Source organism: Balaenoptera acutorostrata, chromosome 2 (assembly GCF_949987535.1).
Source record: "Balaenoptera acutorostrata chromosome 2, mBalAcu1.1, whole genome shotgun sequence".
NCBI lineage: Eukaryota > Metazoa > Chordata > Mammalia > Artiodactyla > Balaenopteridae > Balaenoptera > Balaenoptera acutorostrata.
In genome coordinates, this window is record NC_080065.1 from 70,391,411 (window position 1) to 70,416,031 (window position 24,621).

General features: G+C 35.2%; 1 protein-coding gene across 2 annotated transcripts in view; it reads right to left on the reverse strand.

Annotated features, from left to right (window-relative positions):
• EDIL3 (EGF like repeats and discoidin domains 3) overlaps positions 1 to 24,621 on the reverse strand; it is a 437,611-nt gene that overhangs the window by 112,483 nt on the left and 300,507 nt on the right. For both annotated transcript variants that reach the window (XM_007193039.2, XM_007193038.2), the window contains 2 exons: positions 13,249 to 13,404; positions 11,684 to 11,828 (listed from right to left, as the gene is read on the reverse strand). In XM_007193039.2, coding sequence (XP_007193101.1) covers positions 11,684 to 11,828; positions 13,249 to 13,404 — 301 coding nt within the window. The remainder of the gene's footprint in view (positions 1 to 11,683; positions 11,829 to 13,248; positions 13,405 to 24,621) is intronic.

Sequence of the window (24,621 nt, forward strand, 5' to 3'; positions counted from 1 at the left end):
AAACTGGACAGCATTTGTTTTCCAAGAAACCTGTTAATCATTATCACTGATTCTTATAATACCAACATGGCTTCTTCTGGAATATAGGAAACTAATAGTTATTCAGCGTATACCATATACCTGACATTGTGCTAGTGTAGAATTTAAACTAACAGATAACAGAAAAAAAAATAAGCTAATTCTAGCAAAAACCATTACTGGACAAGACTTTTCATAAATTTTTATGTTTTAATCATACTCCATAACCTCTAGTATTGGATATTTTTTGAAGATTTTCAAATCTGCCACATATATTTTCAGGTTTGACATGGTACAAAATTTGGGTTTGTTTGTCCTTGAAAAATCTTGTATGTGTGTATGTACATATATACAGGATTTCCCAATGTTGAATTGCAATTGTGACAAAATTCACATTCACAAAGCTTGTAATGGAAAGCATGATTCTATTATCATATTAGCCAGCGGCTGAGTCTTCCATATGTAAAATTTTACCTTTTGGCCAAGGAACACACAGGTAAGTTTGATCATCAAGAAAGCCAAGATAAAATAGGAGACTTCTGTGATCAATGTCATCTCTTCATGCTCTGCTAATGCCCTACACACTAGCTGTGTGGCCTTGTACTCATTATTTAACCGCTTTGTGCCTCAGTCTTCTCATCTATAAAATGGTCATAATAATCAAAATTATCTTAAAAAAAGTCTTCTAAGAAATTAGTTGATAAAATATTTAGAAACAGTGCTGGCATATAGCTAGCATTCAGTAAACGTTAGCTATTTTTATTATCTCCATAAAGCTTATTCCAACAGATGACAATATTAAGTCCCCAAATCAGCATACCAGTGAGTATTAAAAGAATATCCTATGATTGGCTGCAATTTCTGAAACTAGACCATTTTCAGTCCAGGCTCTAAGAGAGGTGGTTTAGAACTTTTCACTGATAAATATAATTCTTAATTGCAATTACTGGCTTTCTGTCCTAGTCGATCTAGATCAAGTCTTCCTTCTTGAGGCTCCTCCACATTTGCCTTCACCTCCACCTTCTAGGAAATTCCTATCCTATGCAAACATGACAGAGACTGACATAGAGGGCTAGCCAACTGGATGTCTTAGCTCAAGTTTTGTTGAGTTGCAGGCATAGGAGACCTATATACCCCAAGTTCCATGTTATAAGTAGTTATAAATCCTAAATACGAATTTTGAAAAAGAAAAATTTCATGACAAAAATCTCAAAGATTTTAGAAAGTCCTAAAGTCTTAATAGCATGCTCTTTATCTTCAAGCAGTTCTAAGGTAACGTGCATTGTCTGTATTATGGATTTCTGACTTTTTCTTCTGTTATCACCACCAACCCCCCACCTTGCCACTGGAATCTCTGTACAACTGCTTGGCTTGCAGAAGAGACACAAAGGAAAGAGACACAAAGTTGCTTTTCTCCTTTTTGCGATGTAACACAGTTTTTGAAGTATTGGATAGAAAAGGGATACCTTTACTTTGACCATTTCTGCTTAGTTATAGAATTCATTTCATTACTTACTCTGCTGTCTAGTACTCAGCCCAGAGGAAGTGCTGAATAATTTGTTCAAAAAATGAATGAATGACTATTCTACTAATTATGGTCATGATCCATTTCATACTAAACATCTTAAATCATATCTCTTTCGGAGAATTTAAGGGAATTTTCTTTGTAAGTATCTGGAAAAAGATTAACTGCTATCTTCTAGGCAGGCTGAGAGCTCTTATAACAGTTTATTGAATACAATAAGGCAGCCTTGGGCTTTACAGTGTTGCACTGGATTGTGGGAAATAGTTTGGTACATTCTGCTAATGTTTATTTCCAAGTGTTATAGCTAACCTCTCTGTCAATTTGCCTCCTCATCCATATGATTTTATATGTATAAATTAACTCTTTTACCAACATGGAGAGCACCTGAACAAAATGAGGTATTAACAACAAAATTGATTATTTCTAAAGTGAGGTGCCCTAGCTTTAAATTTTTATTTATTTATTTGGCCACACCACAGGGCGTGTGGGATCTTAGTTCCCCGACCAGGGATCAAACCCGTGCCCCCTGCATCAGAAGCGCAGAGTCTTAACCACTGGACTGCCAAGGAAGTCCCACTGTTTTTTAAATTTTTATTTATTTATTTTTTCATAAGCATTCATTAAGAGATATTATTCTCTGCATACAATTTCAAAATCATTTTGTGGGGTTGGGAGATGAGATATGGCTTCTTTTTGAAAACATAAAAATCCATAAAGGGTCAGGTGTAACCTCTTGTCAAACTTGAAAGTAAAATATATTCATATCTTAGGGGTGTAACTGTGACATGTCTGAGAGACTGGCCCTCATGAATCAAAAGACTGAAAAATTGGGGAAGGTGATGTTGTAGCACCTGAAAAGCATGGGACTTAACAGCAAACTTCATCATACTGTGGCTTCCTCTTGATTGCTTTATGATGAATGACTTACGGATGACACTGGCCTGTGGTGATATAGTGACATGCAATATAAACACCGTGCGGCAATAATTCTGCTGAGATTTACTGGTAGTCAATAAGCCAGTTCAAATTACCAAAATAAGGAAAACATCCCCATTACGATAATTAATGGTACTAAAACTGTATGTTGACTGCTTCATAAAAGACACCCATATATAATATGAAAATGTGATTCTTAAAATATCAATAGATTCACTCATCTGCCCAAATGTCTCTAACTCCTTTGAACGTAATGGGTTCATTTGAAGTTTGGTTGTTTTTTAATAGTAACTTCTATTTCCTTGAAAATCATTCCCTTTCTTAACGTCACAAATAAACCCAAGAAGGGAAATAGATAAAGTGTGCGCGTTTTAACCTATATGCAACATTTTGAAATGAATAAAAAGCTCTCAGTTGTCTCTTTGCAGGGATGTGTCCTATTTTTAACTAAACGGCACTTCTGTAAGTATAACGAAAGTCTCTCATACTTGGAGGTTACACTAAAAAGTGGGGCACACATGAATTTCTAGTTTTCTTAAAAACACAGTGGTTTGAACAAAATCTCAGGCCACAGTGGCAAAGATAGTTTGTAAATGTTGATGATAGAAATATAAGAATAACCACCAAAAATATAGCACAGTGAAATGCCTAGACAAGGTTTTCTGTTTAGTTCAGAATCTAGCTAGATTGAAAGTGAACGACTGTGAGATCCACTCATAAAGTCTTCATCCTTATATCTAGTCCTGATGCTCCTGGAAGACAAGGATTATTTAAATCTGAGTCCCTTGATCGATTATCTTTGTGTTCGAAAACCACTGTTTGTACAATAAGCAGGTTGTTAGATAAGAATGATCTAAGAATGAATTTATAGTAGCAATCTTGGTTTTAAAGTATTGTCTCCTTGGAAGCAATGATAAATTTACATGTTTCCTAAAACCTAAAAAAAAAAAAAAAAAAAGACAAAACTAAATTCTTATGGTAGATGTACAAAGATAAAGCTTACTTTTCTATGCCGTATAGCCTAAATGTAACTGCAATTTATGAGGTCAGGCAGATTCCAGTTTTTACTGAAATTTTGTCATAAAACATAAATCATAGTTACTATTAAAATCAAGAAGGCGAGAGATTAACCAAGATGGCGGAGTAGAAGGACGTGCACTCACTCCCTCTTGCGAGAGCTCCAGAATCACAACTGGCTGCTGGACAATCATTGACAGGAAGACCCTGGACTTCACCAAGGAGGATACCCCATGTCCAAGGACAGAGGAGAAGCCACAGTGAGACGGTAGGAGGGGCGCAATCAGAGTAAAATCAAATCCCATAACTGCTGGGTGGGTGACTCACAGACTGGCGAACACTTATACCACAGAAGTCCACCCACTGGAGTGAAGGTTCTGAGCCCCACGTCAGGCTTCCCAACCTGGGGGTCCGGCAACGGGAGGAGGAATTCCTAGAGAATCAGACTTTGAAGTCTAGTGGGAATTGATTGCAGGACTGTGACAGGACTGGGGGAAACAGAGACCCCACTCTTGGAGGGCACACACAAAGTAATGTGTGCATCGGGACCCAGGGGAAGGAGCAGTGACCCTGGGGGAGACTGAACCAGACGTACCTGCTGGTGTTGGGGGGTCTCCTGCCGAGGCAAGTGGTGGCTCTGTTTCACCGTGGGGATAAGGACACTGGCAGCAGAGGTCCTGGGAAGTTCTCCTTGGCGTGAGCCCTCCCAGAGTCGGCCATTAACCCCACCAAAGAGCACGGGTAGGCTCCAGTGTTGGGTTGCCTCAGGCAAAACAACCAACAGGGAGGGAACCCAGCCCCACCCATCAACAGTCAAGTGGATTAAGGTTTTACTGAGCTCTGACCGCCACAGCAACAGGGAGGGAACCCAGCCCCACCCATCAACAGTCAAGGGGATTAAGGTTTTACTGAGCTCTGACCGCCACAGCAACAGTCAGCTCTACCCACCACCAGAGCCTCCCATCAAGCCTCTTAGATAGCCTCAACCACCAGAGGGCAGACAACAGAAGCAAGAAAAACTACAATCCTGCAGCCTGTGGTCCAAAAACCACAGTTACAGAAAGACAGAGAAGATGAAAAGGCAGAGGGCTATGTACCAGATGAAGGAACAAGAAAAAACCCCAGAAAAACAACTAAATGAAGTGGAGATAGGCAACCTTCCAGAAAAAGAATTCAGAATAATGATAGTGAAGATGATCCAGGACCTCGGAATAAGAATGGAGGCAAAGATGGAGAAGATGCAAGAAATGATTAACAAAGACCTAGAAGAATTAAAGAACAAACAAACAGAGATGACCAATACAATAACTGAAATGAAAACTACACTAGAAGGAATCAATAGCAGAATAACTGAGGCAGAAGAACGGATAAGTGACCTGGAAGACAGAATGGTGGAATTCACTGCTGCAGAACAGACTAAAGAAAAAAGAATGAAAAGAAATGAAGACAGCCTAAGAGACCTCTGGGACAACATTAAACGCAACAACATTCGCATTATAGGGGTCCCAGAAGGAGAAGAGAGAGAGAAAGGACCAGAGAAAATATTTGAAGAGATTATAGTCGAAAACTTCCCTAACATGGGAAAGGAAATAGCCACCCAAGTCCAGGAAGCGCAGAGAGTCCCATACAGAATAAACCCAAGGAGAAACACACCGAGACACATAGTAATCAAAGTGGCAAAAATTAAAGACAAAGAAAAATTACTGAAAGCAGCAAGGGAAAAACGACAAATAACATACAAGGGAACTCCCATAAGGTTAACAGCTGATTTCTCAGCAGAAACTCTGCAAGCCAGAAGGGAGTGGCATGATATACTTAAAGTGATGAAAGGGAAGAACCTACAACCAAGATTACTCTACCCGGCAAGGATCTCATTCAGATTCGATGGAGAAATCAAAAGCTTTACAGACAAGCAAAAGCTAAGAGAATTCAGCACCACCAAACCAGCTCTACAACAAATGCTAAAGGAACTTCTCTAAGTGGGAAACACAAGAGAAGAAAAGGACCTACAAAAACAAACCCAAAACAATTAAGAAAATGGTCATAGGAACATACATATCGATAATTACCTTAAATGTGAATGGATTAAATGCCCCAACCAAAAGACATAGACTGGCTGAATGGATACAAAAACAAGACCCATATATATGCTGTCTACAAGAGACCCACTTCAGACCTAGGGACACATACAGACTGAAAGTGAGGGGATGGAAAAAGATATTCCATGCAAATGGAAATCAAAAGAAAGCTGGAGTAGCTATACTCATATCAGATAAAATAGACTTTAAAATAAAGAATGTTACAAGAGACAAGGAAGGACACTACATAATGATCCAGGGATCAATCCAAGAAGAAGATATAACAATTATAAATATATATGCACCCAACATAGGAGCCTCAATACATAAGGCAACTGCTAACAGCTATAAAAGAGGAAATCGACAGTAACACAATAATAGTGGGGGACTTTAACACCTCACTTACACCAATGGACAGATCATCCAAAATGAAAATAAATAAGGAAACACAAGCTTTAAATGACACAATAGACCAGATAGATTTAATTGATATATATAGGACATTCCATCCAAAAATGGCAGATTACACGTTCTTCTCAAGTGCGCACGGAACATTCTCCAGGATAGATCACATCTTGGGTCACAAATCAAGCCTCAGTAAATTTAAGAAAATTGAAATCATATCAAGCATCTTTTCTGACCACAACGCTATGAGATTAGAAATGAATTACAGGGAAAAAAACGTAAAAAAGACAAACACATGGAGGCTAAACAATACGTTACTAAATAACCAAGAGATCACTGAAGAAATCAAACAGGAAATAAAAAAATACCTAGAGACAAATGACAATGAAAACACGACGACCCAAAACCTATGGGATGCAGCAAAAGCGGTTCTAAGAGGGAAGTTTATAGCTATACAAGCCTACCTAAAGAAACAAGAAAAATCTCAAGTAAACAATCTAACCTTACACCTAAAGAAACTAGAGAAAGAAGAACAAACAAAACCCAAAGTTAGCAGAAGGAAAGAAATCATAAAGATCAGAGCAGAAATAAATGAAATAGAAACAAAGAAAACAATAGCAAAGATCAATAAAACTAAAAGTTGGTTCTTTGAGAAGATAAACAAAATTGATAAGCCATTAGCCAGACTCATCAAGAAAAAGAGGGAGAGGACTCAAATCAATAAAATCAGAAACGAAAAAGGAGAAGTTACAACAGACACCGCAGAAATACAAAACATCCTAAGAGACTACTACAAGCAACTTTATGCCAATAAAATGGACAACCTGGAAGAAATGGACAAATTCTTAGAAAGGTATAACCTTCCAAGACTGAATAAGGAAGAAACAGAAAATATCAACAGACCAATCACAAGTAATGAAATTGAAACTGTGATTAAAAATCTTCCAACAAACAAAAGTCCAGGACCAGATGGCTTCACAGGTGAATTCTATCAAACATTTAGAGAAGAGCTAACACCCATCCTTCTCAAACTCTTCCAAAAAATTGCAGAAGAAGGAACACTCCCAAACTCATTCTATGAGGCCACCATCACCCTGATACCAAAACCAGACAAAGACACTACAAAAAAAGAAAATTACAGACCAATATCACTGATGAATATAGATGCAAAAATCCTCAACAAAATACTAGCAAACAGAATCCAACAACACATTAAAAGGATCATACACCACGATCAAGTGGGATTTATCCCAGGATGCAAGGATTCTTCAATATACGCAAATCAATCAATGTGATACACCATATTAACAAATTGAAGAATAAAAACCATATGATCATCTCAATAGATGCAGAAAAAGCTTTTGACAAAATTCAACACCCATTTATGATAAAAACTCTCCAGAAAGTGGGCATAGAGGGAACCTACCTCAACATAATAAAGGCCATATATGACAAACCCACAGCAAACATCATTCTCAATGGTGAAAAACTGAAAGCATTTCCTCTAAGATCAGGAACGAGACAAGGATGTCCACTCTCACCACTATTATTCAACATAGTTCTGGAAGTCCTAGCCACGGCAATCAGAGAAGAAAAAGAAATAAAAGGAATACAAATTGGAAAAGAAGAAGTAAAACTGTCACTGTTTGCGGATGACATGATACTATACATAGAGAATCCTAAAACTGCCACCAGAAAACTGCTAGAGCTAATTAATGAATATGGTAAAGTTGCAGGTTACAAAATTAATGCACAGAAATCTCTTGCATTCCTATACACTAATGATGAAAAATCTGAAAGAGAAATTATGGAAACACTCCCATTTACCATTGCAACAAAAAAAATAAAATACCTAGGAATAAACCTACCTAGGGAGACAAAAGACCTGTATGCAGAAAACTATAAGACACTGATGAAAGAAATTAAAGATGATACAAATAGATGGAGAGATATACCATGTTCTTGGATTGGAAGAATCAACATTGTGAAAATGAGTATACTACCCAAAGCAATCTACAGATTCAATGCAATCCCTATCAAATTACCAATGGCATTTTTTACGGAGCTAGAACAAATCATCTTAAAATTTGTATGGAGACACAAAAGACCCCGAATAGCCAAAGCAGTCTTGAGGCAAAAAAATGGAGCTGGAGGAATCAGACTCCCTGACTTCAGACTATACTACAAAGCTACAGTAATCAAGACAATATGGTACTGGCACAAAAACAGAAACATAGATCAATGGAACAAGATAGAAAGCCCAGAGATTAACCCACACACCTATGGTCAACTAATCTATGACAAAGGAGGCAAAGATATACAATGGAGAAAAGACAGTCTCTTCAATAAGTGGTGCTGGGAAAACTGGACAGCTACATGTAAAAGAATGAAATTAGAATACTCCCTAACACCATACACAAAAATAAACTCAAAATGGATTAGAGACCTAAATATAAGACTGGACACTATAAAACTCTTAGAGGAAAACATAGGAAGAACACTCTTTGACATAAATCACAGCAAGATCTTTTTTGATCCACCTCCTAGAGTAATGGAAATAAAAACAAAAATAAACAAGTGGGACCTAATGAAACTACAAAGCTTTTGCACAGCAAAGGAAACCATAAACAAGACAAAAAGACAACCCTCAGAATGGGAGAAAATATTTGCAAATGAATCAACTGACAAAGGATTAATCTCCAAAATATATAAACAGCTCATTCAGCTCAATATCAAAGAAACAAACACCCCAATCCAAAAATGGGCAGAAGACCTAAATAGACATTTCTCCAAAGAAGACATACAGACGGCCACGAAGCACATGAAAAGATGCTCAACATCACTAATTATTAGAGAAATGCAAATCAAAACTACAATGAGGTATCACCTCACTCCTGTTAGAATGGGCATCATCAGAAAATCTACAAACAACAAATGCTGGAGAGGGTGTGGAGAAAAGGGAACCCTCTGGCACTGTTGGTGGGAATGTAAATTGATACAGCCACTATGGAGAACAATATGGAGGTTCCTTAAAAAACTAAAAATAGAATTACCATATGACCCAGCAATCCCACTACTGGGCATATACCCAGAGAAAACCGTAATTCAAAAAGACACGTGCACCCGAATGTTCATTGCAGCACTATTTACAATAGCCAGGTCATGGAAGCAACCTAAATGCCCATCAACAGACGAATGGATAAAGAAGTTGTGGTACATATATACAATGGAATATTACTCAGCCATAAAAAGGAACGAAATTGAGTCATTTGTTGAGACGTGGATGGATCTAGAGACTGTCATACAGAGTGAAGTAAGTCAGAAAGAGAAAAACAAATATCGTATATTAATGCATGTATGTGGAACCTAGAAAAATGGTACAGATGAGCCAGTTTGCAGGGCAGAAGTTGAGACACAGATGTAGAGAATGGACATATGGACACCAAGGGGGGAAAACTGCGGTGAGGTGGGGATGGTGGTGTGCTGAATTGGGCGATTGGGATTGACATGTATACACTGATGTGTATAAAACTGATGCCTAATAAGAACCTGCAGTATAAAAAAACAAACAAAACAACTAATACTAAACTTTCATTGGGTTATTTGTATGGAAATATGTTAATATAAATGTTTCAGACATTACATGAAATTTCTAAAAATGTTATATTTGTATTTGTATGGAAATATGTATGGAAATATGTTAATATAAATGTTTCAGACATTACATGAAATTTCTAAAAATCTTATATTTGTATGGAAATATGTATGGAAATATGTTAATATAAATGTTTCAGACATTACAGGAAACTTCTAAAAATCTTATATGTTCTGGTATAATGTTATAAGTAATAATCCTAGTTATTACTTTAAAATGTATATCTCAGAAATAACTAATTTTCTTGTCAACTGCATTATTATGAACTTTCATCAAATCTTTAACCATGGTCATTTTTAAGTCTTCTGTCATTTACAGACAGTTCTGGGTGTACTCTGATGATTTTGCAAGTATGTTCCTATAAAAGGGTTTCATCTTCAAGAAATTCATGGAAAAGACTCTGACAAGTACAGGTTTCTGGTAACTGACTGTACTGCTGAACTGAATGAATAAGCATTGTCAGAACTCTAATGAAAAACTGATGAACTCATAAAAGTGCTAACAAAAGATCAAGATGAAAAAAAAATTAATTACATGGGACTGAGTGAACTGATGAGGATGAGTATAATTTTTGTGACTTTCTGTCTGAATTAAAAAAAAAATCCCACAAGGACTCAGAGGCAAAGAATATACAAATCAATTTTCACTGCAAAGTAAAGGAGCTGTTACAGTGGAGGATTACTGGACTGAATGTCAATATTATGACATAGTATGAGTGTGTTTCATGTTTGGTAATTGCAATCATTGTTGCTTTTGTTGTGGTCATCCATGTACAATGCTTGGTGTCAGTCTATTTATCTCTTGTAAAAATAAAATACAGTGTGTGTGTGTGGAAAAAAAAAAAAACAAGAAAAGTAAAGGATATAGAGGACAGAGCAAATACAAGAATTAAAAACAAACAAACAAACAAACAAACAAACAAAAAAAAGTTCTAAAATCAATTGTATACAACTTTGTCAACGATATCTCAATTTTAAAAATCCATTGTAGGACTTCCCTGGTGGTGCAGTGGTTAAGAATCCACCTGCCAATGCAGGGGACACGGGTTCGAGCCCTGGTCCAGGAAGATCCCACATGCTGCGGAGCAACTAAGCCCGTGCGCCACAACTACCGAAGCCCACGCGCTCTAGGGCCTGTGTGCCGCAACTACAGAGCCCGTGCGCCTAGAGCCCGTGCTCCGCAACAAGAGAAGCCACCGCAATGAGAAGCCCATGCTCCGCAAGGAAGAGTAGCCCCCACTCGCCACAACTAGAGAAAGCCCGCGCACAGCAATGAAGACCCAAGGCAGCCAAAAAAAAAAAAAAAAAAAAAAAGAAAGAAATGGTTAAGCCACAAAATGTCTGGATTAGGATATACTGTCAAAATGGGAAGGAATAAAAAAGTCTATAATAGTCATTAAAATTTGAAAAAAAAAATAAATAAATAAATAAATAAAATCAAGAAGGCACATTTGGCTTCCCTGGTGGTGCAGTGGTTGGGAGTCTGCCTGCTAATGCAGGGGACACGGGTTCGCGCCCTGGTCTGGGAAGATCCCACATGCCGCGGAGCGGCTGGGCCCGTGAGCCACAACTACTGAGCCTGCGCGTCTGGAGCCTGTGCTCCGCAACGAGAGAGGCCGCGATAGTGAGAGGCCCGCGCACCGCGATGAAGAGTGGCCCCCGCTTGCCGCAACTAGAGAAAGCCCTAGCAGAGAAACGAAGACCTAACATAGCAATCAATCAATCAATAAATAAATATTTAAAAAAAAAAAAAAAAAAAAAGAAGGCACATTTAAATTTGACAAAAGTTTCCAATGAAAATGTGTTGTACTTTCTTTGACCGCTCAAAGAAATACATTGCCCCTTCTACATTAATTCTATTCTGTAGCATGTTATAGAACTTGTTTATCCTCTCTCTCTCTCTCTTTCTCATTGAACCAAGCCCTAGACATTCTGTACCAGAAATGAACATCTATGAGTGTTGAAAATTTGCAAGTTAGTAACACACTACATACAAATGTACTTTTTTTTCCTTTAAAGAGAGTACAGAAATACATAATATGAGACTCACCTGACAGTTCACATCCAAGAAGCTCCATTCTCAAAGTGCAGTGTCTTCGACAAACTTGGGGATAGAGTCTCACATACTGAGCTTTTATGGGGGGCGTGAAAGAGTTAGCATAGGGTGTGTTGTTATCAACATTTCCACGGAACACCTATGTAAAGAGATAACATAGAGTTTAAAATTAGTAATTGCAACAGCTTTTTTTAAAAACCTATTTTCATATATTGACCCTATATCCTACACAACGTAATCTCTCAAAGATTGGATTAAATAATCTAGGGGTCTGGAGCATTTAGAAAGCACCTTGCCATGAGAAGTGAATATAAATATAATTTTCTGTAAATTCAATATTTAATACCTTTCTGCAACCTTAGTATTTTATTTTCCTTCTACTGATATAAATAAAATATAATGCTTTTTTCCCTAAAAAAAAAAAAAAACAACAAGTCTATAGACAGAATCCTCATTAAAGCTGTAAACCACTGTGACCTATGGCTTAATCTATACCTTACTATGATGGTCATGTCAATTTAAGGCCAGTCCTTTAGACTACCTTAATCTTTCAACTTAATCTGGGACAGGGGTCTGTCTGCTCATTTTGCTACTTAGTGATTATAGTTTTTTTGTTTCATTTTGGTTTTAGGAACCAGTCTTCACTATTGCTTCCTGATCACTCAGTTTCTCTACTACTGTGATCAGATTTATGACATTTTAGGGTCTGATTCCTCAAGATTACTTCCTTATCAGTCTGTCCCAGATAAGAGACTCCTAATTCTTCATATATATCTCCAGTGAAAAGCTAATTTTCTCTAAAAATTAAGTGCTAAAATGTGTTATTTTTAATTCCTTTAAATCTCATTCTCATTTTACCCTCTACATAATCAGAAAACCTATTTAAATGCATTTAAGAAGGTAACTTAAAAAATCGTTCATAAAATGTAGGAGAGTCTAGTCTAATGACTCAGTTTTAAATGGAATGAGCTGCAGTGCTGATTTTTTTAAATTAAAAATTGGGGGTAAAATTAATTAAAAAATTAGAAATATCATATGAAAAGGCAAAGGAGACATAGAATATTATATCCATTTCTTCTAAAATATTTTATTCTGCTAAATAACAAAATTTTCTTCCAATATGAAGTATATAAAGATATTTATGTTTTCTATAACTTGGTGTTTTTCTTTAAAAATTATATTTTTTCTTTAAAAATAATAGTTTTGATCTGTATTTATTTGATTAAGGAGAGTGCTAATCTGTCAAAGCAATAAAATGAAATTGAAAGCTGACTGTTGTTAAAATAAAACTTAATTTCATACACAGGACTATGTTAACCTTGTGATAAAGTGTTTATAGGACCACCAATTAAAATCTGAGAAAGATTTCAAAGGTAGCTACTGTACATTGATAATTTGGGATAACACCATACCCTCTCCACACCACTGGTCCAATTAAAAGAACCATAAATTTATTTTCAACAGCATAAGACTTCTGCTGAATATTCAGCAATCATTTGGTAATCCATGATCACTTATGGGAGTTTACTTTCAAATTACTAATGTCATGTAAGTCTTACCATATCCTCATTGGTGCCTTTCACTGTGTACATTGCCCAAGTCTTTCCATCATTACTATAGGCAATTTTGTAGGATTTTGTATACTCTGGGCTTCCAATCCTCTTGGCTCCTTGAGTAATCACACCAGTAACTCTCATTTTTCTTTGTAAATTTATCTGAGGAGACAAGGCATAATCAACTATAATTTCATTGCTTCCAGGATAACGGTGCTGATGATATCAAATTTGAAAATGGAACATTTTTATTTATTAGTAAAGATTTTAAATAATACAAAACAAGCATATATCAAACTTAGCTTCAAAATGTCTTTCTCTGATGGTATACTTTTTTAAAGTAAAGCAATATGTAGGAACAAGATTTGAAAAGGGCCATGTGTCCCCGAAATATAAGTACTGAAAGCATTTGGTTGATTATGATATGTAAGTATGAGTTAGCAAAGTGAAAAATGAGAATGTTATCTTCTCAAAATAACCTCAATGACATTACTATGAAACTAATGTCAGTATAATTGTTAATGTGTCTCAACTGCTTTAGCCTTCAAGAAATTTCCATTAAAATAAAACATGCAAACCTCTTTGAGATCTTTGAGTATTAGAATAAGAAAAGGTAAAGACAACAATGATGGCAAAAAAACAAGTACAAAAGTATCTTCAGTTTCTCAATCTTTATACTGTAGTCTCTGCTATGGGTTGTGTAAGTACACACTGGCCATGGAGGGTTTTTCACCAAATACTTCTCATTTCATTATATGGAGATGTTCTAACTGATATTTTCTCCCCATTCCAAATCACCCTACAATAGTTTGCTGCAGCATAACTGTCACCTAATAAATTTTTCAACATTTTTCTCATACTTAAATAGAAATCTCCTTTTGACACAACATAATCATTCATTAAATGCTACCATGTAAGAAAAATACTTTCTAATCTCCAAAATATATAAACAGCTCATTCAGCTCAATATTAAAGAAACAAACACCCCAATCCAAAAATGGGCAGAAGACCTAAATAGACATTTCTCCAAAGAAGACATACAGACGGCCACGAAGCACATGAAAAGATGCTCAACATCACTAATTATTAGAGAAATGCAAATCAAAACTACAATGAGGTATCACCTCACACCAGTTAGAATGGGCATCATCAGAAAATCTACAAACAACAAATGCTGGAGAGGGTGTGGAGAAAAGGGAACCCTCTTGCACCGTTGGTGGGAATGTAAATTGATACAGCCACTATGGAGAACAATATGGAGGTTCCTTAAAAAACTAAAAATAGAATTACCATATGACCCAGCAATCCCACTACTGGGCATTTACCCAGAGAAAACCATAATTCAAAAAGACACATGCACCCGAATGTTCATTGCAGCACTATTTACAATAGCCAGGTCATGGAAGCAACCTAAATGCCCATCAATGGACGAATGGATAAAGAAGGTGTGGTACATATATACAATGGAATATTACTCAGCCATAAAAAGGAACGAAATTGAGTCATTTGTTGAGATGTGGATGGATGTAGAGACTGTCATACAGAGTGAAGTAAGTCAGAAAGAGAAAAACAAATATCGTATATTAACGCATGTATGTGGAACCTAGAAAAATGGTACAGATGAGCCGGTTTGCAGGGCAGAAGTTGAGACACAGATGTAGAGAACGGACATATGGACACCAAGGGGGGGAAAACTGCGGTGGGCTGGGGATGGTGGTGTGCTGAATTGGGCGATTGGGATTGACATGTATACACTGATGTGTATAAAATTGATGCCTAATAAGAACCTGCAGTATAAAACAAACAAACAAAACAACTAATACTAAACTTTCATTGGGTTATTTGTATGGAAATATGTTAATATAAATGTTTCAGACATTACATGAAATTTCTAAAAATCTTATATGTTCTGGTATAATGTTATAAGTAATAATCCTAGTTATTACTTTAAAATGTATATCTCAGAAATAACTAATTTTCTTGTCAACTGCATTATTATGAACTTTCATCAAATCTTTAACTGTGGTCATTTTTAAGTCTTTTGTCATTTACAGACAGTTCTGGGTGTACTCTGATGCTTTTGCAAATATGTTCCTATAAAAGGGTTTCATCTTCAAGAAATTCATGGAAAAGACTCTGACAAGTACAGGTTTCTGGTAACTGACTGTACTGCTGAACTGAATGAATAAGCATTTTCAGAACTCTAATGAAAAACTGATGAACTCATAAAAGTGCTAACAAAAGATCAAGATGAAAAAAAAAATTAATTACATGGGATTGAGTGAACTGATGAGGATGAGTATAATTTTTGTGACTTTCTGTCTGAATTAAAAAAAAAAAAATCCCACAAGGACTCAGAGGCAAAGAACATACAAATCAATTTTCACTGCAAAGTAAAGGAACTGTTACAGTGGAGGATTACTGGACTGAATGTCAATATTATGACATAGTTTGAGTGTGTTTCATGTTTGGTAATTGCCATCATTGTTGCTTTTGTTGTGGTCATCCATGTACAATGCTTGGTGTCAGTCTATTTATCTCTTGTAAAAATAAAATACAGTGTGTGTGTGTGAAAAAAAATTAACAAAAATAAAAATTAAAAAATAAATTACAAAAAAATAAAAAAAAAAGAAAAATACTTTCTTCATATATGGGCAAATATTAAAAATTGTTCTATTCACTTTAAAATGCCTTTATGATGTCTATAAAATCTTAAGCTCACTAGAAAAGCACTGTTTCAATGTTCTTGACAAATCGCCATAAAGCTCTCCTCTCCACCAATTACAAATCAGAATAATTTAAATCTGTTATACTATAATATTGTTAATAATTCAGAGACCATTTCCTGAGAAAACCAGAAAATCTTCAGATTCATGTAAGTGATAAGGATTTTCCACTCTCTGACGGGACTGTAAGAGTTAACATTTGAAATGGTGGAGGATGTGCATGAAGAAACCAGCGCCTCTAGAATCATTGTTTTTATATGATTAAAAACATGTCATACATTTAAAAAGTCAAAAATTGGAGTTATGAAAGCAATCATTAAAGAGTTCCCACCCCAGAGAAACACGGTGACTCATTAAAAGACCTACAATATTTTATTTCCCTGGATTTATAGATTTTAAATGTGTTAATGTGTTAATGTGTTAAGGGCAATACTGAATCTTGCCTGTAGCCAGTGCCCTTTCAAGCTTCTGAAAGTTTGCTAACATGGCACGGTCCACCTTCCTCCCTATTCTGAGTTTCCCTAAGTCTCATCTTCCCTCTCTGATGGTTCTTCCCCAACTAGTGCTCGTAAAACGAGTCTCTGTCTTACTCATCTGGAATTTGGATGAGTTAAAGAACCAGGGTGGATGGTCCCCAGCCTCTGACTGGCGAGCATGCCCACGTTTCACTCTTGTAAAGCAAACCTATAAACAACATTTTTGTTTTTAAATTCTGGGCCTGTGGTTCCTTTTTTCTTCAACAGTGCGAAGTGAGTTGACTCATATATCTGATTTTGCTTTTCTCATTTTAATACTTACACATCAAAATCACTGACATGAATACATTTTATGTCCCATTCTTGTTTGGAGGTACAAATAAAAGAATACTCCCCATGAAGGTAAATTTTACTTATTACTCTTTTATCTCAATTCGTTCTCTAAAGATGATTTTGTAATTTTAACTGTGAGATTTGGTAAAGGTTATCTCCAAAAGAGACTTTATCTGTATGTTAGGTAAATGAGCACATTGCTATGAAAGAGCCATATTCTTCCACTAGCATATGTATAGCATTTTTTTTTTTCCACATGGAGACTCTTCATAGTCTAAATCTTTCTAATATATATAACATAAACAGTGGACACTATGAATCACGTTTCCTCCCATTTTGGAAGCCAAATTCCACACTTGATACTGCTGAACATTCCTTTTTCATTATCTTTTATCTTGTTTCAATTATCTTGTTTACACCCCTTATAGATGGCCAAATTATCTCTGCTAGAGTTTTAGCTGATGAGCTGTAGACTAATTTTCTGAAGCTTAAATTGTGTAACAATCAAAAAATGAAAATCTGAGTACATGTTTCTCTTTAAGTCATATCAGAAATGGTGTTTTAAAGGATTTCTGTTTGCTCTAATATTTGCAAGCTCTGAATATATATCTCAAGGAGCTGGAATTCCAGAGAGTAAACAGCACCCAACTTGGGTGGTATCTACTTTTAGTAGGTATTTGTAATTAAATATCAGTACTGTTTTCATCAAATAAAAAATAACAACCAAAAAGTGATTCATAGAATACTGGTTCAGGGATTATTAGCAATTACTAGGTTTTAGGCTTTTGAGTTCTCCTGTATCTAGCATTATTAAACTTGGAATAATAAGGAATTCATATATAAAAGAGCTAAGATTTCACTGTCATAGTCATACACAAATTTAATACCAGGAATCTATATTACTGTGAGAAATAAACTAAACCTTGGGAGAAGGTTATCACATGATTTTAAAAACATCTCTACCACAAAATTTGCTGCAAGTAATCCCCTTTCATCCCACTCCAACATTATTTTGTGATCTTTTTGTAAAATAACATCGGCTAAAAGGTGATCTGACTTCTGTTTATTCTGCCTGTATGAAGGTGTAAATAAACTAAAGGTCTACTAAAGGGGGTTATATCAGAAATTCCAAAATTACTCCCTGTGGCCTTGATAGATGTTTGGATATGCAATAAAATATTTTCATTTATTTATCTGGTTTCAGAGAAATTACTGTTCCACTGGGTAGTAGGTATACTGCATGTCCTTAAAAAAACAAAAGTACTTTCTAAGGTGTTTTGAGTGAACTGTTTTCCCTGCATTAATGTAAATATTAAGATACGTAATCTGGATCTAGAATGCGTAGAACCCAGGCAAAGACCAGGCAGAAGGCAGAAAAATACTGACAGTTTCGGCCCTGGCTTTTGCCACTTCCCACCAATATATCTTGAACAACTTGTCTAAGCTTTCTGAAATTTAATTTCCTCCCTAGTAAAATGGATTTTAATAGAATTCTTACATGTGAAAATTACATGATATAATGCATGTAGAAATTTAATAACACCTGCCACCCAGAAAGCTCTGTGGTTGCTCTTTGGGTTGATTTTTAGTTTTTGTTGTTCTTTAAATGAAAAGGGGCATTCCTTTTCTGTGTCCTGCCCTTATATGAGCTAATAATCATAATAACCATATGAAAAAAACTTTGAAATCAACTTCCAAAGCTATGTACTAATAAGATATTTAGGGCTATTATGTTTAAGTGTGTGTGTGTGTGTGTGTGTGTGTGTGTGTGTGTGAATCTAACCATTAGATTCAACATGGGGGAGAAGGGGAAATTAATGAGTTCCTGACAGGTGGCAGGTTAAGATTTCAAAAAAATTTTTAAAAATCCCTAACAAGATAAAGGAGTTTTTGAAACATAAGACAGAAACAAGCATCTAAATAATAAAATAATAAAAACCAATTGGAAATACTGAGAATAAAAAATATAAAGTTAAATAAAGTTTAAAATGAAGCTGAACAAGTTCCCAATGGGGTGACTTCAAGCAAAGAGTCATAGTTGAAGAATAAATTAGTGAGCAGAAAGACAGGTTATGAAACCCTTTCTAAAAGGCGATGGGATAAAGATATTGCCCATATTGGCAGATGATATAACAATTTACTTTGAAAATTCAAGAGAAGTAACAAATAATAAAAACTAATTAAAAAAGTTCTGCAAGTTTGCTTAATATAAGATCAACATATAATTAATCAGGCTTCCCTGGTGGCACAGTGGTTAAGAATCCGCCTATCAATTCAGGGGACACGGGTTCGAGCCCTGGTCCGGGAAGATCCCACATGCCGTGGAGCGACTAAGCCTGTGCGCCATAACTACTAAGCCTGCGCTCTAGAGCCTGTGAGCCTCAACTACCGAAGCCCGCACGCCTAGACCGTGTGCTCCACAACAAGAGAAGCCACCACAATGAGAAGCCCAAGCACCGCAATGAAGAGTAGACCCCACTCGCCGGACCTAGAGAAAGCCGGCGCCCAGCAACAAAGACCCAACTCAGCCAAAAATGAATAAATAAATTAATTAATTAAAAAAATATATAATTAATCTATATCAGCAATTATCAAAGGAAAATGTAATATAAATAATCAAAATAGTCTGATACTGGCACATGTAAAGGCAGACTGATCAATAAAACAGAAGAGAAAAATCAATAAATAGACCCCAGTAGGTAAGGAAATTTTGTATATGAAATAAGTGATATTCAAATTAGTGGAGAAAAGATGGAATATTCAATAACTGGATTGGGACAATTTGGTAGACAACTTAAATAAATAAATTGAGATCAGTATCTGTCATTTTATCCCAGAATAAATTCCAGGTAAATTAAACACTCAAATGAAAAAAAAGAAAGAAAGAAGGAAAGAAAGAAACCACAAAGGACAGAGGAAATGTAGAATTAAGAATACTCTCAGAGATAAAAATGACTTTCTAATCATGGTACTGGTTTTACAAATGTTATTATATTAAACTAAAATTTTCTTTAAAAAGCAAAATAAAGTCAAAATACAAATGACAAACTGGGATTCATATTTTTATCAGAGCACAGGATTAATCAAAAATATTAGATCTTACCAATTAATAGGTAAAGCACAGACAACCTAAGACAAAAAAAATGGGTAACGGATTTCATTAGTTGACATCTAAGGAAATATATATGGATATTAAACATATGAAAAGATACTCAATCTTCTTCATGTAAATTGAATTAAATCTACCCCAAGGTACTATAATTCACCTTTTACATGAGCAAAAAGCAAAAAAAAAAAAAAAAAAAAAATTATTATATGGTATTAGCAAAAGTGTAAAGAAATAGGCAAGCATGTACATTCGTGGTGGGAGTATAAATGACACAGTCTTTTATGAAGGGCAATTTAGTGACTTGAAACAAAATGACAAATGCACATTTTCTTAAACTCGGCAATTTCATTCTAGGAATGTAGCCTACAAGTATAATCACACATAGGCAAAATGATGTAGGTACAAAGTTGTTCCCTGCAGCACTGTGTATAATATAACACAATTTCAAGCATTTTAAAATGTCTATCAATAGGGGTCTAAGCCATTTCATTATGGAGAAGTCCAGAAAATGAATACAATTCAGTTGTAAAACAAAAGGACAGGAATGAAGGAGCCGGGAGGGGACAGGGAGAGAGTAGAGAAAGAGAGGAGATCTTAGCATACGATTTAAGAAATTACTGCTTTCAAGTTTTGGTGTGGTATCAAAGAAGATGATCTACAATTATCTGGAACTTATGTGAAAAGAGTACAAAGACTTTAGTAACAGGACAGCGTGCACTGCATACTCCTCTTTACTGTAAAGGGCGAATAATAAATATACATATTTTCTTGTACATAATTATAATGTCTGAAAGCAAAAATAAGAAACTGGTTAACAATGGTTTCAAAAGGAGGTAAACAGATATCTGGAAGAGAGAATTAGGAAGAAGAATTTTTACTATACTCTTGTGTCTTTCAAAGCTTCTAATTTGTAGATGTCTTACCTATTCAAAATACAAATACAATTAGAGTAAAAAAAATAAGATGTTATTTATAATACCACAGTAATTATAAAATATCTAGAAATTAACCTCAAAAATAATTAATATGACTTATGGAGAATATTTTTGAACTAAAGGACATTATAGAAGACCAGTATAAATTTTAATGGATGAGACAATTTAATAAATTTATTCCCTCAATTTTGTTTGTAAATTCTGTGCAGTTTTCATCAAAATCCAGAAAAAAACTATTTGCCATGATAAATTTATTCTAAAAATCTATACTTTTTTATTTTAAATTATACATTGAAAAATAAACTTTCATTAATAGATAGCTACATGAATCTTGAAAAAGATGTAACAAAATGGGGGAAATCTGCCATGTATTAAGACATTACAAGACCATTTTAATTAAAAATAATGTGGTGCTAGCACATAGATAGAAAAATATCCGTGCAAATTGGAAAGGGGATCCAGGAAGAGTCCCACATATATATTGACACTCGAGGCAGCACTACAAGCCAGTGGAGAAAGGATAGATTATTTAGTAAATGGTGTTGAGAGAACTGATTCTCTATATAGAGAGAAATGAAGTTGGATTGGAATGTACTGAAGACCGAATGTGAAAAGTAACACTATTCATCTAACAGAAGAAAATGTAGAAACATAATTTTTGTGACCTCAGAGTTGAAGAAGCTGTTCTTTTAAGAAGACCAGAAAAGCATAAATGTGAAGGAAAAATGGAATTGGCTCCCCAAAGAAATTAAAGGTTTCTATTCAGCCAAGTACATGGTTGGGTAAGGGTAATAGAAAGGTGACAGCCTGGGAGAAGATATTTGTAATGTCAAAAGCTAGCAGGCTTATTTAGTGCACTAGTTCTATACTTTTAGGTCTTAAGACTCCTTTACTCTCAAAAGTTGTTGAGGGCCCCAAAGAGAAAATACACTGATACCTGACATTGTGGGATATATATATCAATGCTTATTATATTAGAAACTAAAATTGACAAATTTTAGAAATATTTATTAAAGTTAATAACTTTATTAATAATAGTAAAATAATTGATTAATTAATTAAAAATAGGAGTAACAAACCAATTACATTTTAACATAAACACCATAATTTTGTAAAATAATAAATTGTCCAAAGCCAAAATTTTACTGGGGAGAGGTTATTTTACATTTCTGTAAATCTCTTTAATATCTGATTTAAGAGAAGATAAGTAGGTTCTCATTTATTTTCCACATCAAATCTACTGCAAAATATTTTTTGGCTGAAGTATGAAGAAAAGCCAGCTTCACACAGATATGTAGTTGGAAAAAGGAGTATTTTAATAACCCTTAGAGATAAGTGTTTATATTCTTCTTTGCTACCACATCAGAACTTGACAAGAAATGGTTTCTTAAATTTAAGTTGCAGTGTGGAATCTGAAATCTACCAGTGGACTTCTCATATTCATTATGTTAAAATCCATTGGTTTATCTTGCACTTTAAATGGGTCTTTTACCCCTGCATGGTTTTGTAAAATCATACATTGGTCATTTGGAAAATATAGACTCACGGAGCTATGTGGACTCTCTAAAAGATTACACATTTTATTATATAATATCAAAAAGTCACATTCATTAATATCACCACCAATTTCATTAAAAAATCTTAAAACACTGGAAGCTCTCAAGCTCATGCTGGCAGTTACATTTTTTCCAAAATTCTAATTTTCCCTTGAAATTTCAAGTTTTGTCTAGCAACAAATACTGTCAGTTGTTTTCCTTAATATGGCAGGACTACTTTGTTCATTTTCAAGAAAATATCTGCCAAATATCCAGGTATGAATAGTCATGGTTTGTCAGTTGTTCTCTGAAGTAAACATAATGTTCAAATAAGGAGGGGGTAGTTCAGCTTGCGAATCACACAATCTCCCAAGTGCTTTTCCTCGAGATCATCCTCATAGTTCAGTACTCAGCAGAAGTGCTTTATGTGTGATACCCATGTCATCACGCAGAATATTAAAGACATGGCCAACATCGGCATTTAATAAAATTAATGATCGTTACTGTTTCATCAAGGACATTCTTAAATGAGCTGGAGTTTTCTTTTCTTTTTGGCCTCCAGCGTGTGCATAATGGGGGTGAATACAAAGACTACTAGTACAGTTTGATGCTGCTGTCTTGATTTGTGCTAAGACTCCAGCAGTTTTACTCACCATTGTTCTGTGGCAACAGTACAAATGTCAACACAGAGAAGATGGCAAAGAAAATCTTATAATTATTATGGAAATAGTGTTGACCTGTGAACTTCCTGAATGGGACTTTGGGGGTCCCTGCCTCCACAAGACATATGGGTACTTCAAGTTCAGTTGAGAACTACTGATGTGAAATATACAAGGGGTTATTACAAACACACACACACACACACACACACACACACACACACACACACTCCAAAGAGATGAAAAAAACAACAGAAAATGGAGCAAAGCATATTAAAGGGCAATTCAGAGAAAAGGAAATGCCGATAGTTAAATTTTCACTATTAATTAAATAAATGCATATTAAATAAAAAGAGCACTTTATAGCCAACAACGTATAGCCAGAATGGCAAAACAAGAAACATGAGATTATATCAAGTATTGCTGAAGTATTCCTCTGCTGATGGCGGGAGTTGTTATTAAAATTAAACAATTCCTGGGTATTCCTCCCCCAACCCCGCAAATTTCTGCATAGGTGCTCAATGAGAAATGCACGGACATATTTATTGTAGAATTTTTTATGTTAGCAAAGAAGAGCAGCTTAAGTGACTATCCCTAGAGGAATAGAGATTGAAAATATAAAATGTATGTGTGCACATGCATGTGTCTGTGTGTGCTTTTGCACACATACACAAAAGCATACTTTCTGAGAGTCAGAAGTGATGAACTGGATTCATACATAGCCATCTAAAAACATAAGAATGTGGAAAAAAACAGAATGAAATATACACAACACCATTTATGTAAATTGAAAAACAAACATGTATACAACATAACATCATGCACTTTCCAAAAATTCATGTGTCTAAATCAACCCAGGAAAGGTGAAATGAAAGATTACACATCAACCCTTCTAGGCTGAGTTTCTATAAGAGAAGAGGAATGAGACAGAAGGTGGGGAATGAGTAACTGTGCCAGGAAATAAGGAGGTTCATCCTCAAATCAGTGCTGGCAAAAGATATTCAAAGTGGGGGAAGGGATCATTGGTTCCTCTCATTTCCTCCTCTGTTCTCAAGGAAAAGGACTTAAGTATGGCCATCTGATGTAAGAGTACCATTATATACAAAAGTATTTTCTGAGACTCATTTCCCAGTATAAAATACAGTGCCATAAGCATTTCAAGCATACTTATTGTATAATAACATACTTAAAAGTGTTTATAGTTGTACTTTAGGCAAAAGCTAGTATTAAATAAGCAATTAGCTTTAAAAGTAGCTTTATGAATAGCTAATTGTTTTTCTCTACCTCAACCTAGAAGTTGTGATACACCTAAGTAATGCATTCCAGTGTGGGTCTGACTGGTAGCTGGTATCACAACATAAAAACAATATGAACATAAAATGTAAACAAATACAGCTTGCCAAAAGGAACTACTTTCTTATTTTATTAAACTGAAAAAAAAGCTTTCAGTTTTTTAAATGTTGTAATACTTGGGAAGTGGAAGAGGAAGAATTCCTTTTTGAAGAAAAGGAAACGTTTGCCAATTGAAAATTGTTAAAAGATAAACTGAGGCATATTAAAAATTGTAAGAGTTTATTTGATTGAAAAGTGATTGGAATGGGGCAGC